The 14,987-nt window shown below is 47.5% G+C and overlaps 1 protein-coding gene across 21 annotated transcripts in view; it reads left to right on the top strand.

Moving 5' to 3' along the window:
• The window catches only part of lrch3 (leucine-rich repeats and calponin homology (CH) domain containing 3), a 228,224-nt gene that overhangs the window by 74,242 nt on the left and 138,995 nt on the right, over positions 1-14,987 (top strand). For all 21 annotated transcript variants that reach the window (XR_005462855.1, XR_005462853.1, XR_005462854.1 and 18 more), the window contains exons 2-3: positions 11,753-11,897; positions 14,850-14,976. Coding sequence is in view for 18 of the 21 variants with exons in the window: in XM_038816115.1 (XP_038672043.1) it covers positions 11,753-11,897; positions 14,850-14,976 (272 nt within the window). In the remaining 3 variants the exon portion in view is untranslated. The remainder of the gene's footprint in view (positions 1-11,752; positions 11,898-14,849; positions 14,977-14,987) is intronic.

The following is a 14,987-nucleotide window of genomic DNA, read 5'->3' as shown; positions in this document are numbered from 1 at the left end:
TCTCATTCGCACACTTTCGCGCCCCTTCTCACACACACACTCCTTAACTCTTACATTCACACAGACACTTCCTTTCTTACTACCCCCTTGCACACACACTTGAACACATTCTCTTTCACTCCCTAAATTCCACACTCACACACTCACTCCCATTCACACACTCTCTCACTCCCTTCACACTCTCTCACGCCCCACAATCACACACACTCCCACTCCCCCACACAGACTCTCCCTCTCACTCACTCAGCCCCACACACATGCGCACACAGACTCTCCATCTCACCCCCTCCTCCACACCCTCCTCCATCCCCACACACATGATTTCTCTCTCAATCCCACGTGCACACACTCCCACACACACTCGCTCTCGCACACACTCCCACATGCATGCACACACACACACTTTCCGAGACTTTCCATCATTTGCTGCTGATAGGCTCGGTACTGAGCCTATCAGAAACATGCAGGAAAGGGACAATGCCTTACTAGTTTTCACACAGTGGATCTGTGGGCCACATAGAGTGGCCTCACTTACCACCAGTTATTTAAGCCTGTTCTAGCTGGTAGAGGTTGCAGATTTTGAAGATGCTGTTGAAAGAACATTCTTGTATCGCTGCAGTGCATCTCGTAGATGGTATGCATTGCTGCCACTGTGCATTGATGGTGCAGGGAGTGAATGCTCAAGGTAGTGGATGGGAGGGTCAATCAAATGGGCTGCTATGGTGAATGTAATTCACACTGTATTGTATTGTATAGTATTATGTCCTTGTGAGCTCTGTCTGTGAGCTGTTGCATGGCTCTGCCCATAGGGGGAGATGAGGAGCTTGTACAGGGCTCCACCTGTGGCTCCGCCCATGGCCCCTCCCACTACTGGAAATATACAGTGCTGCAGCCGTGTGAGCCTGCCCTCAGTTCTTCTGGCCGCAGGCAGGTTCAGTTGTAAGACTATTAAAACCACAGTTTACTTCCAATCGTGTTCCGAGTGAATTGATGGTCTCATCAATTTAATAGTTTTAGAAAACTTGGAAGAAAACTACTATGGAATCAGCCTTCAAACCTGATCGACTAGAACTCGACCCGCAGGCTGCAGAGGCAAAGGAAATCTTCCTACACTGGCTTTGGTATTTCAAGGCCTACCTGGCTGAATCGAGCACCTCCGAGACTACAGAGGAGCAGAAACTCAGCCTACTGCACGCACGGGTGAGCCATCGTATCTCTACGCAACTCAATTGTACCACCTCCTATACTGAGGCCCTTGCTATGCTCGACCAATTGTACGTGCGGCCGATAAGCGAAGTCTACGCGCGGCACATTTTCATTACCCGCCGCCAGCGCCCCGCAGAGTCGCCAGTGGACTTCCTGCGCGACTTAAAAGCCCTTGCTCGGGACTGTAACTTTCAGGCTGTAACGGCCTCCCAGCATATGGAACTCTCTGTCCATGATGTTTACGTTGCGGGGCTCTGGTTTAACTGTGCGCCAGCGACTACTCAAGAAAGGGGCCCAGAACTTGGAGGACACGGTAGAGCTAGCAACTACTATGGAGGTCGCGTTCCGAAGTCTAAACTCATTCCACGTGGACCAAGCGACCCCATCGTGGACCCCCGACCAGCGCAGAGGTCGGGGAGTACATACAGCTGGAAATTAGAGTAGCTGGCGCCCTGAATCGTTGGGGTAGTGACGGTGCGCCCTTGTATGTGGACCGAGTGCGAGGCCGAGGCGAGGGCGATAGTTTACCGTGCAGGGAAGATAGGGAGCGAATAGTGTCTTACCAGGTCAGGATGTACGAACTCTCGGTGCTCCCGGAGTCGAAGAGGCACGGTGTCCTGTACCCGTTGATTTGAACAGACATCATCGAGCTCTGGAGGTGCTTCGGACGTGACTGGTCCAACGTGACTGCGTTGAGTTGCGGGTAGTCGCCGGCTTGATCAGCAGTGCTGGAGTGGCCCCGTGATGACTGTCCGCTGAGATCATAGTCGTCGAGGTGAACTTCGGTAGATGGCCAAGATGGTGGCCCCCGTTGATCGCACGTGGCGGGTGATGAAGAAGATGGCGTCCAAGATGGCCACCCCGTGGATCGCACGTGGCGGGCGGTGAGGAAGATGGCATCCAAGATGGCGGCCCCCATGACTCGCACATGGCCGGCCGCGTGGGGGAGGATTGCCAAGATGGCGGCCCCCATGAGTCGCACATGTCGGGCGGAGGCGGAGTCGGCAGACACGCTGCTACATTATGGGGTCTGCGGGCCGGCGAGTTGGGGGAGCGAGTGCTCTGGACTACGGGGGAGTTAGAGAGTTTCTATTTCGCCAGGCATACTCTAGCATAATGTCCTTTGCGACCGCAGCTGCTGCAGGTTGCGTTGCGGACCGGGCAGTGCTGCCGTGGGTGTTGGGGCTGGGCACAAAAATGGCACGCTGGCAGCTCCATAGTGAGCGGGTAGCCGCGCGGCGCAGGCCTGGTGCAGTCGCTGGTCGGGCTCGATTTCCAATGTAATCTCAAGAGCCTCACACTCAGCTTCGGAAGACCCCTACCTCCACTCACTATATGCAGCTTAGCGACTCTAAAAATCGACCCCCCTCCACTCTTCGCTAACCTGACGGCTAACTGTAAACCAGTAGCGACTCGTAGCAGGCGGTACAGCCTGCAGGATAGAGTATTCATCAGAGTCGAAGTCCAACGGCTCCTACGTGAGGGAGTCATAGAGGCCAGCCCCTGGAGAGCTCAGTTGGTGGTGGATGATGGTTGATTATAGCCAAACCATTAATCGGTTCACGTCGATGCGTACCCCCTCCCCAGAATTGCAGACATGGTCAACCAGATCGCCCAGTTGATCGCACGTGGCGGGTGATGAAGAAGATGGCGTCCAAGATGGCCTCCCCGCATTTTCTGAAGTCTGCTTATCACTAGCTCCCAATCCGCCCGGAGGACCGCCACTACACGGCGTTCGAGGCAGATGGCCGCCTCTTCCATTTCCTTCGGGTCCCCTTTGGCGTCACGAACGGGGTTTCGGTGTTCCAACGAACAATGGACCGAATGGTGGACCAGTACGGGCTGCGGGCCACGTTTCCGTACTTGGACAATATCACCATCTGTGGCCATGACCAGCAGAACCACAACGCCAACCTCCACCGATTTCTCCAAACCGCCCAGAAACTCAATCTCACCTACAATAAGGAGAAATGCATTTTCCGCACTACCAGACTAGCCATTCTTGGCTATGTCGTGGAAAATGGAGTCCTGGGCCCCGACCCGGACTGCATGCAACTCCCTCTCCCTCATTGTCCCAGGGCCCTCAAGAGGTGCCTGGGATTCTTCTCTTATTACGCCCAGTGGGTCCCCCAGTATGCGGACAAAGTCCGGCCACTATTTAAGACCACACTCTTCCCACTGTCAGCTGAGGCCTGCCAGGCCTTCAACTGCATCAAGGAGGACATCGCCAAAGCCGCCATGCGGGCGGTGGATGAATCCGTCCCCTCTCAGGTGGAGAGCGACGGCTCAGAGGTCTCTCTCACCGCCACTCTGAATCAGGCAGAGCGACCAGTAGCCTTCTTCTCCCGGACCCACTCCGCTTCGGAACTTCGACACTTCGACACTCCTCAGTCGAAAAAGAAGCTCAAGCCATTGTGGAAGCCATACGGCACTGGAGGCACTACCTCGCAGGTAGGAGGTTTACCCTCATCACCGACCAAAGATCGGTTGCCTTCATGTTCGACAACTCTCAAGGGGGCAAAATAAAAAACGATAAAATCTTGCGGTGGAGGATCGAACTCTCCACCTATAATTATGATATCATATATCGACCGGGGAAGCTCAACGAGCCCCCAGATGCCATGTCCCGCGGCACATGCGCCAGCGCGCAAGACGACCGCCTGAAGGCTATCCACAACGACCTCTGCCGCCCGGCGGTCACCTAGCTCGCCCACAACGTCAAAGCCCGAAATCTGCCTTTCTCCACCGAGGAGGTAAAAGCCATCACCATGGATTGCCCGATCTGCACTGAGTGCAAACCGCACTTCTATAGACCAGGCAAGGCCCACCTGGTAAAGGCTTCCCGGCCCTTTGAACGCCTGAGCATCGATTTCAAAGGGCCACTCCCCTCAACCAATCGAAATGTGTACTTCCTCAACGTCATAGACAAATTCTCCCGCTTCCCCTTTGCCATCCCGTGCCCCGATATGACCTCCACACAGTCATCAGAGCCCTGAACAGTGTCTTCACCCTGTTCGGGTTCCCCAGCTACGTACACAGCGACAGGGGTTCGTCCTTCATGAGTGACGAGCTGCGTCAGTACCTGCTGGACAGGGGCATCGCCTCGAGCAGGACTACCAGCTACAACCCCAGGGGGAACGGGCAGGTGGAGAGGGAGTACACGACGGCCTGGAAGACCGTCCTACCGACCCTCCGGTCCAGGAATCTCCCAACTCCCACTGGCAGGAGGTCCTCCCCGACGTGCTCCGTGCACTTAGGTCCCTCCTATGCACCGCCACTAACCAGACCCCTCACGAACGGTTATTTGTTTTCCCTAGGGGCACTACCACGGGGGCTTCGCTCCCATCTTGGTTGAGGACACCGGGCCCGGTTCTCCTCCGGAAGCACGTCCGGGCACACAAAACGGACCCGCTGGTAGAGGGTACTACTGCTTCACTCGAACCAACACTATGCCTTTATTGAATACCCCGACGGCCGTCAGGACACGGTTTCCCTCCGGGACCTGGCGCCTGCAGGATCCACCACTACCACCACCACCGCCGAGGTACCCCTCACACTACACCCCACCCAACCCCCACGTCCTGCGCCCCCACGCCTATAGGTTTCCTGCCCGCGCCTATAGGTTTCCTGCGCCCCCCCTTCGGCCGTTGCACCGGTTAGGAACGAAGCTCGGACCGAAACACCCCCAGAGTCCACCCTCATACCCACTCCGCCCATGGCCCCTCCCACTACCAGAAGTATAAAGTGCTGCAGCTGTGTGAGCCTGCCCTCAGTTCTTCTGGTCGCAGGCAGGCTCAGTTGTAAGACTATTAAAACCACAGTTTACTTCCAATTGTGTTCCGAGTGAATTGATGGTCTCATCAGCTGCTTTATACTGCATGGTGTCAAGTTTCTTGAGTGTTAGTGGAGCTGCATTCAACAGGCAAATATTCCTCTTTGTGCCTTGTAGAGGTGGACAAGCTTTGGGGAGTCAGAAGGCGAGTTATTCTCTGCAGAATTCCCAGCCTCTGACCTTTTTTTTGCAGCCAGAGTATTTATATGGCTTGTCCATTTCAGTTTCTGGTCAATGGTTACCCCCAGGATGTTGATAGTGGGACGATTCAATTATGATAATATCATTGAATGTCAAAGGGAAATTATTAGATTTTCTCTTGGTGGAGATGGTCATTGCTTGACACTTATGTGGCACGAATGTTACTTGTCACTTATCAGCCAAAGCCTGAATAGTGTCCAGGTCTTGCTGCATATGGACTGCTTCAATATCCGATGAGTTGCGAATGGTGCTGACTATTGTGCAATTATTAGCCAATTTCTGACCTTATGTTGGAGGGAATGTCTTTGACGAAGCATCTGAAGATCGTTGGGCTTAGGGCACTATCCTGAGATCATGTTCACCACACAGATGTTTTGGAAAATGTTTCCAGTCTACCTCACATTAAAAACAAAGAGCGGTGACACAGTGGTTATCACTGCTACCTACGGGGCTGAGGACCCAGGTCCAAATCCCAGCCCTTGGTCACTGTTCGTGTGGAGTTTGCACATTCTCCCCGTGTCTGCGTGGGTTTCACCCCCCTGTGCAGGTTAGGTGGATTGATCACTCTAAATTGCTCCTTAATTGGAAAAAACATAATTGGGTACTCAAAATTTTTTTTTTTTTTTAAACAAAGAGCTGAAATAATCTGGGGCAAACATGATATTTTGTTTCCCAGCTGCTCCACTAGACGCTGCCATTATTTTCAAATACCTTCAGGAATAAGTTACGGTGTACATATAAGGGTGCTACAGGAAATATTGCTCTATGTCTTATTGTTTACACAGGTTGCTTCATGCAGGCTTCCAACTCACTTTGTTAGGTAATGCAGTATGTTGGTGAGCTCTAAACTCCCATCAAATAATCACTTAACCCACAGCAATTCAACACTGACAGCTTTAGTATATACAGGCTAGAGTGCGCTATGCAAATATTATTTAATTTAAATTTAATGTTAAAATTGGGTGGCACAGTGGTTAGCACTGCTGCCTCATGACGCCGAGGTCCCAGGTTCGATCCCGGCTCTGGGTCACTGTCCGTGTGGAGTTTGCACATCCTCCCCGTGTTTGCATGGGTTCCGCCCCCACAACCCAAAGATGTGCAGACTAGGTGGATTGTCCATACTAAATTGCCCCTTAATTGGAAAAAAATCAATTGGGTACTCTAAATTTTGACTAAACAAAATCAATAATATCTCAACAATATTGCAGGGGTATGTGAGAAATGTTATAGTTTTATATTCGAATCAAGACGCTTCTAGATAAGACCTAGGATATGTACTGTGAGTTTATCTGAACTCCATTTTATTTTTGGAATTTACACAAGGCTGTGACATATTTGAGGAATTCTGGCATAAACCATGGATCCTAATCTCAAGGTCAACCTATATTCTGTAGCTGATCTCAGTCCCGCAGCTGTTGCATAACATTTTTAATTTAGTGATCCCCTTAAACTATGGCAGTTCAGTTGAAGATTGCATAACTGAACCGATGAAGAACATCTTCAACGATAGATGTTCCACCATTTATTGATAGAGCACTTTTTGTGAAATGTTGTATTTCTGTATATTTTTAGAAAAAGGGATATAACTGCTACTCAAAGAAAAATTCCATCCCTGACAAAAAAATATTTTGTGTGTAGTGCAGTAAATTTTTGTAAAGTTGAGAATTCTAAATTTTAGTCCAGATGTAAGTATCAGTCGAACACCAGATAACTTCAATGATTCTTTATTTACCGCGGGGCTGCTGCACAAGTGTAACTGAGTTACAGCAAGTGAAAAGCACTCTTCTTTTAGTTACAGTTAACTATATACTTGTACAAAACCCCTCAAACCCCTCCTTCATATAATTATTTCTTTCAATCATTAATCACACAGTTAGCTTATTAGTTGCATAGCATAGCAATTCTTTATCAAGGAAGAAGTGTCCCATCCCACGCTGCGTTTTGTTCCCACAGACAGTTCACAGGTTCCCACAGACAGCCAGGATCGTGATAAGGCCATACCAAGCCGAACACAGAAGCAATTCATCTCACAAGGCACGTACACATATTACACAAACTTGACATTCCATTTCCCATCAAGCTCTGATTTTAACTTGACCCAAACTCTCAAAGTGAGCATTAGAGCAGTAAAAGTTTAGGTTCTTAATATTGTTTTACAGCTGCTGCGACCAGAAATGCAATACTTTATCTTAGATTAGCTATCCAGAAGGACGGCACGTGGTTAGCTCTTTTCAAAGAGTCATCGGACTCGAAACGTTAGCTCTTTTCTCTCCACATGTGCTGCCACATATATTTCTCTACATATGCTGCCAGAACTGCTGAGATATTCCAGCATTTTCTCTTTCGTTTCAGATTCCAGCATCCGCAGTAATTTGCTTTTATCCAGTTGGAAAAAAAATTATTGGGTACTCTAAACCAAAAAGAAGATTAGCTGTCTATAATATTTTCCAAATCTTACATTTGTGATTTTCAAAAAAACATTTTTTAAAAATCTGCACCGTGAAATCTCAACCTGAAATAGTCCAATGTAGTTAAATAACTGAGGCAGATGCATCCTGAATCATGTGAGCAAATTAGTGCCATACAAGCTGGGAAATTCAATTTCCACATTTAAAATAATCAGGAAAAAACAATGGAAGCATACAAAACATACAAAAAGGACACACTAAACAAGTAGGGCTTGTGAAAAGAACCACAATTTAACAGCCAGATTTCCATGAACCCCACCACGGCGCTCAGCTGGATAGGAATTGTTACAGATATGAAACCTTCTTACTTCAAAAAGAAATAAGAGGTGCCTTTTGCCTTATGTGGTCAGCTGTCCAATATAGTGTGAATGATTTAAGTGGAGACTCTACTCAGTGCTACCGTGACTGGTACTCTATATGGAGCGTTGCCCAGGACTGCATATCTTTTTGTTTTCATCCTTTCCTCTGCAGGTATGATGTAGTTTTAATTTTACTGATTTGTTGTAATTTTTAATAACCACCCCTGTCCCTGCCTCCTCCTCCTGTTTGATACTATATGACTACCCGTCACCCATTTCTCCAAGCTGTTTCCTTACCCCAGTAGACATTGTTTACATTTCTGTGGAAATTCTAACCTGTCTTGCACTATCCAGCCCTGCTGCAATAACCCTGCTTTACTACCCCACTGTCTCTGCTCACTTTTTTTCCTTTGTCATTTCCATATCCTGAGACAGCCATTATAACCTTACTCAACACTTCCTACCATTGCCTCTGGCTCTCCATGTTCTCTTTCAGCATCACCAGCATTTCCTGCCACTGACCTCCCACCTTAACCCATTCCCAACTGTGCCTTTCCTCCACATCATTCCTACCATTCATTAAAGTGTATATTTAACCCATCCTTTGTCTTCAGGCCACCCCCGCCAGCAAGCCAACTACAGTACTTCATTTCTTCTCTAAAGTGTGAGCAGTAGAGTTGATGGTATTAAATGGTGGAGCACGCTCAAGGATTGAATGCCTATTCTTGTCCCTATTCCCTATTTGCATTCACAACCTCTTCATTCTACGGCTACAAACAAATCCACCACCATTAGAAGTGATCATCTGGGTAAGGGGGTAGAACTACGTCATTGCCAGCAATCGAGGGTTGCATACAACAGAAGGAAAACATCATTTAGGTCATAGATACAGGGCATTGACCAGTTAGCCAAGATATGGCATTTAAACATCAAAAGGAGCAGAAAAAAATAATTCTAAAACAATGCAGACAGAGCAAAAGGGAGAAATAATACAAAGTACAACTTTGAAGAAAAAATAAACATCTTCAACAGAGAATATGCTAGCACAAATATGTAAAAGACCATGAAACCCTGATCAGAGACAATTAGAACAATCGCAAAGTGAGATATGTAAAAATTGACAATTATAGACCATACAGAAATTGACATTACAGACAGAAAAATAAAACAAGAGTGGGAAAGATTACATAAAATATATGGGCTGCATGTTAGAACAGTGGTTCGCACTGGTGCTTCACAGCACCAGGGTCCCAGGTTCAATTCCCGGCTTGGGTCACTGTCTGTGCGGAGTCGGCACGTTTCTCCCCATGTCTGCGTGGGTTTTCTTCGGGTGCTCTGGTTTCCTCCCACAGTTCCCGAAAGACATGCTGTTAGGTAATTTGGACAACTCTGAATTCTCCCTCCGTGTACCCGAACAGGCGACTACGGGCTTTTCACAGTAACTTCATTGCAGTGTTAATTTAAGCCTACTTGTGACAATAAAGATTGATTTTAATTTCTTTAAAATAAAGGACAGAGGGAGATATCAAGACTGACAAAACGATGTATCATGGAGCCATAGGGTTTTACAGCACAAAGAGAGGCCCTTCGACCCATTGTGTCTGTGCCGGCCATACCGGGGATCGTGAAAGAAATGTTCATATCTTGGAGAGGGAAGAGGAGAATTATGAAGTTCTGCAGTACAGAGGACACTAAAGAAATGAAATATTGGACATACAATAAAGTTTCTTTGAAAAAGATAAGGGCCGGGATTCTTCCTTTTGGGGACTAAGTGCCCACGCCCGTCGGAAAATGGGCGAGAATCACTCCGGACTTTTTCCTCAAGTCCAGGGTGATTTTCCGTTTTCCAGGAGGCTAGCAGGGCCCCAGCGGGCGTCCTGCAGCTTTGGCTGCCGGCGGGGCCCTACTGTCCAGACCGCGCGGCCATGCATATGCACGCCGGCTGCAAGCAGGTCCGCGCATACGCACGGCAGCCCACCGGTGCAGGTGCCGCCAACATGGCGGAGCCACCAACATGGCAGAGCCACACAGTAGGCCCGCGTGGAGTAAGGTGGGTCCCCCCAGATTGCGATGGCCTGCTGATCGGTGGCCCCTGATCGTGGGCCTGGCCACCGCTGAGGCCCCCTTGGAGTCAGATCCCCCCTTGCCCCACCCCTTCACCAGGCCCGCGACTGCGGGTGCGAGCTCCTGCTAGGTGGTACCAGATGTAAACCACACCGGCAGGGGTACGGCCAGTTGCCCGCGGAGAATCGCTGTGGGGGCCTATTTCAGCGGCACAACGGTGGGAGTTCAACTGGTTGCCCGCGGAGAATTGCCCCGGCGGTGCGACAAACGCGCGGGCACGATTGCCGCCGATTCTCCGGCCTGGCGTCGGAGCGGCGTGGCGGGAATTTCCCGCGCCCCCGCCTATTGTCCAACCCGGCACAATCTCTGAGAGTCCCAGCCATGGGCTATGAGATACGGTTAGATCTTAATTGAGAGTTTTTTTTAACAAAACCATCCCTGCATTTGTGATGAATATACAAATTTCAGATATATTGTATTATATGTATTTGGTGCAATAAGAGTTGCAAGTCTGGGTTAGTGTGTGTATGACTGCTGCAGTAGTGTTTTAGAAATCCTGATTTGCACGACAGCTAAGCTTTTTGGAGCCAGAGATGCAATTAAAGCATCATAAAGGTTTGGGCGAATGGACTATTATTTATACTAAGAGTTCCCTGCGGAGTAGTTATTCAAGACATTGTGTTCAGTTAAGTAAGATTGTGTAGTTATGATTGGGAGGAGCCATGAGTTGAAGCAGCCAGGTGTTGAGGTTCAGAGTTAGTTTTTGGCTGGAAGGTGAGCTGAGAAGGATTCTGAAGAAATACAGCCAGAGATTCTGCGTTATCCTGATAGGGTGGCAGGTCTCTTTCTTTAAGTAGTCTGAAAAGATCTCTCTTTCTCAAAGTGGAGTATCCAAGACATCTCTTTACTGCAAGTATTCCTGAGTGCTAACTATTTAAAATTGGATCGGGACCTGAGATGGTTTTAGTTGTTTGATTGGAAATAAAGGTAGCAGTTAAAAGTTATGGTGTCACTGCATTGATCAGCATGGTTTAAGGGGTAATTGTAAGCTATTTTCTTGTGTGATGTTAAAGATATTTTTCTAGATTAATACTAGTAATAACATTTGTTTTAATATACCATATCTTTCTTTTGTTTAAAATCACTCCTGGAGTGAGGTATCCTTTCCTCACAGTCTTACAAAATTACAGTTAAATATTGGGGTTTCTGTCCAGTATCCTAGCCACTGTTGGCGTCTGGTCTGGGATCATAATAAATGGCACATATCATGCAATTTATATAGAGCATCAATGTAAAATATCAAAATTCTAATAATCTTTCAAATTCTGTCTTCCTGCTATTCAGTCATTCTGAACATGCAATATTACAGTTTGAGAAACCAGACTTTTTCAGAAAGAAATGTACGAGTGAAAGTTATTTCTACATGCATTTCATCAGTGCTTTTCATACTTTTGAGCTCATCTGTCATTTTGTGTTTCTGTGCGACAAGTGGCTCCAAACTAAATCTGATGCACTTATTTGAAAGCTATCTTTTTACTTTCCATTATTCTGCATATGTGGTTGTGCAATATTGTGCTGCCTGTCCAAAACTTGCTACTCTAGTGACCTGCTAATTAGTTAGCAATTCTCATCCGCCGCATAGTGATTGCACTAATTTCTTCATGGCTTTTTTCCTCTTCTAGATCTATCCAAGAACAGATTGGTAGAGATTCCAGCTGAAGTTTGTTACTTTGTGTCATTGGAGAGCCTTAACCTCTATCAGAACTGTATACGAAGTATTCCAGAAGCCATTTTAAATCTACAATCTTTAACCTTCTTAAACATCAGGTATGGAAAGGTCTTTTTGTTCCAGATCATGAAACTAATTATCCACATGTCTAAATAGGTTACCCAGCGTGCATAGTCACATCATCCTTTTTAATAAAAGTTGGGTTTAAAAATTGTTTAGATGCCATTGTTTTTATTTTGAAACTGCTTGCGAACCAGAAAGAAGTAGACGTTTCAGTCAGGTAAAGTATTTGGTTGGGAACTAATACTCTGGGTTGCTAGGTTCCATATTTTCCCCAGTCTAAAAATTCTTGGGAAAAGCTTCACTATTACTTTTCATGTTGATTAATGCTTTTTACTCTATATACATTTTTAAAGATTCCATCATAAAAAGCATGCCAGATTTTTTCAAGTCCGACAAATCTGGTTAAAAGTGAGTGATTTTGAAAAAGAGTCTAGAATCATAATGTATTTTACTACATATCTAAACAAAATTAATTTTTCTATTTTCTCTCCCCCATGCCCCCCTCCCAATTTTGTCCCTTTCTTGGGGTACAATTCCAAATGACGAACAGCTTTCTGGTATATCATTAAAGTTCCTATTGTTCATGAGATTTGATAATTGAGAGCATCTGTCTACACAGAATGCCTGCACACACATTTTCTAATGAGTGCCGGATTCTTGGTGCTTTTCTTTCATGTTTCGATTCCCTTTGTACACGAAAGCTACTATAGTGCGTTTGAGATTAAGTAAATATGCGATGACCAGGAATTGAATCTGATCTTCCTGGCTCTGAACCAATATGGGATCCTGGGAGACGGATTTTGGAAATGAGAGAAAGGCAATTAACAAGTTGAAAGGGATGAACTGCATTCATTAAGCTTTGAAAACAGTAATATTCTATATGAAGTAGTTGGTAAAATATGATTTTATCCGTCGCATTACCGTGTCTAAATTTAAGAAGCTACTGTGATATCCGCACAGTTATGTTGTCCAGTTTTCCAATGTGGAATGTACACTCTTTCTTTGCTTGTCTGAAGTTCTGAGAGTTTGGGCAATTTTCCACAAGATCCTCCGATGTCTGCAGAGATACCACTAGAGTTAACGGTGAGCAGTCTCATGGGAGTATCAGAGGGCAGAGTCACAGAATAAGGGGGTGCGCATTTAAGGTGGAACATAGAACAGTACAGCACAGAACAGGCCCTTCGGCCCTCGATGTTGTGCCGAGCAATGATCACCCTAGAGTTGAGGAAGAATTTCTTCTCTCTGAGTAGTGAATATTTGGAATTCCTTATTCCAGGAAGCTATGGAGGCTGAGTTCTTGAACACTTTCAAGCCTGAGATCGCTAGGTTTTTAATCATCTGGGAAATGAGTGTTACGGAGATAAGGCAGGAAAGTGGACTTAGAATCAGAGAATCTACAGTGAAGAAATAGGCCATTCAGTCCATCACGTTTGCATGGAGAGCACCCTACCTCAGCCCACTCCCGCACCCAATCCCTGTAACCCAATCTAACCTTTTGGACACACAGGGGCAATTTAGCACGGCCAATCCACCTAATCTTCAGATCTTTGGACAGTGGGAGGAAACCAGAACACCCGGAGGAAACCCACATAGACACAGGGAGAAAGTGCAAGCTCCACACAGGCAATCACCCAAGGCTGGAATTGAACCCGGGTCTCTGGCACTGTCGCCCCCCCCCTTAGTGAGTGTTAGATCAGCCATAACCTTATTAAATGGTGGTGCAGGCTCGAAGAGCTGAGTTACCTACTCCTGTTCCTATTTCTGATGGTCTTATGGGTTTAAAACAACTGCGACCACCTTGCCTGTTAGACATTGACTTGAAAGATTATCTGGAGCTGAGCAAAACGAAAAATCCATGTTGGCCTGATTCTGGAACACTCACATGAATCAGAGAATGTAGTTCTGTTACAGCCAGGGAATTCTGAACCATGAAACAGAACTGTTTGGCCATATCTTGTGGGCGGGATTCTCTCACCCCGGGGCTAGGCCGGAGAATCGCCGGGACCGGCGTGAATCGTGCCCCGACGCCGGTCCACCGATTCTCGGGAGAGCGGAGAAGCGGTGGCATTTGCGCCAGCGCGGCGCTGGTCGGGAGCCGCTCTACGGGCGCGCACCACCACCCCCACCCCCCCCCCCCCCCCCCCCCCCCCCCCAGATTCTCGGTCTGGGATGGGCCGAGAAGCTACGCTAAAAATGTCCACACCTCCTCTTAGCCGGCGGGACTTTAGGCGTGGATGCATCTGGGGGCGGCCTGGTTTTTTTGGGTGGGGGGGGGGGGGGGTCTTTTGTTCCACGCCGGCTCTTGTAGCCCTACGCCATGTTGCGTTGGGGCCGGCACGGAAAAGGGAGCCACCGCGCATGCGCGGCAATCGCGCCGTTCACACTGCACATGCGCGCGTTGGCACCGGTGCCACTGCGCATGCGCGGACCCCGCGGTGCCCTCTGATGCGGGATCGGCGGCTGGAACGGCATGGGTCGCTCCAGTGCCATGCTGGCCCCCTGTAGGGGTCAGAATTTCTGCTCCTGTGTACATATTGATGCCGTCAAGAAACGCGACGGAGTTTACGAAGGCGTCAACACTTAGCCTCAGGATCAGAGAATCCTGGGATTAATGTACAGGAAACTGGAAATACTTATCAGGTCAGTCACATTTGTGGAAAGAAATAGAGTTCACACTACAGACCAATGACATCAGATAGAGAGGTCAGAGTGGCAATGGAGAATTACAATGACAAACTCAGGGTCATACTTTTAGACTGAACAGAGTTGTTCCAAAAAATAAATCAAATAAAATCTGTGCTTTGACTCCTCAACATAGTGGAAACTGCAACATGAACAGCAAACTAAGTGTATTAAATTGAAAGGAGTACAAATAAATTGTTAACTCGTGCTGGAACATGATTCCATTTCTCATGGGGTCACAGAATACCAAGCGAGACATTGCCTTTTGAGTAATAACACTCAATTTGTCTTTTTTCTTCCCACAGTCGTAACCAGCTCACAACATTACCTGGACACGTTTGTACTCTCCCGTTAAAAGTTCTAATCGCAAGTAACAACAAACTAATATCTGTACCAGAGGAAATAGGATTACTACGACAATTAACAGAACTCGTAAGTACCCC

The sequence above is a fragment of the Scyliorhinus canicula genome, chromosome 13 (genome assembly GCF_902713615.1).
Source record: "Scyliorhinus canicula chromosome 13, sScyCan1.1, whole genome shotgun sequence".
Lineage (NCBI taxonomy): Eukaryota > Metazoa > Chordata > Chondrichthyes > Carcharhiniformes > Scyliorhinidae > Scyliorhinus > Scyliorhinus canicula.
The sequence above is the reverse complement of the archived record's forward strand: the minus strand, read 5'-3'. Positions and strand labels throughout refer to the sequence as shown.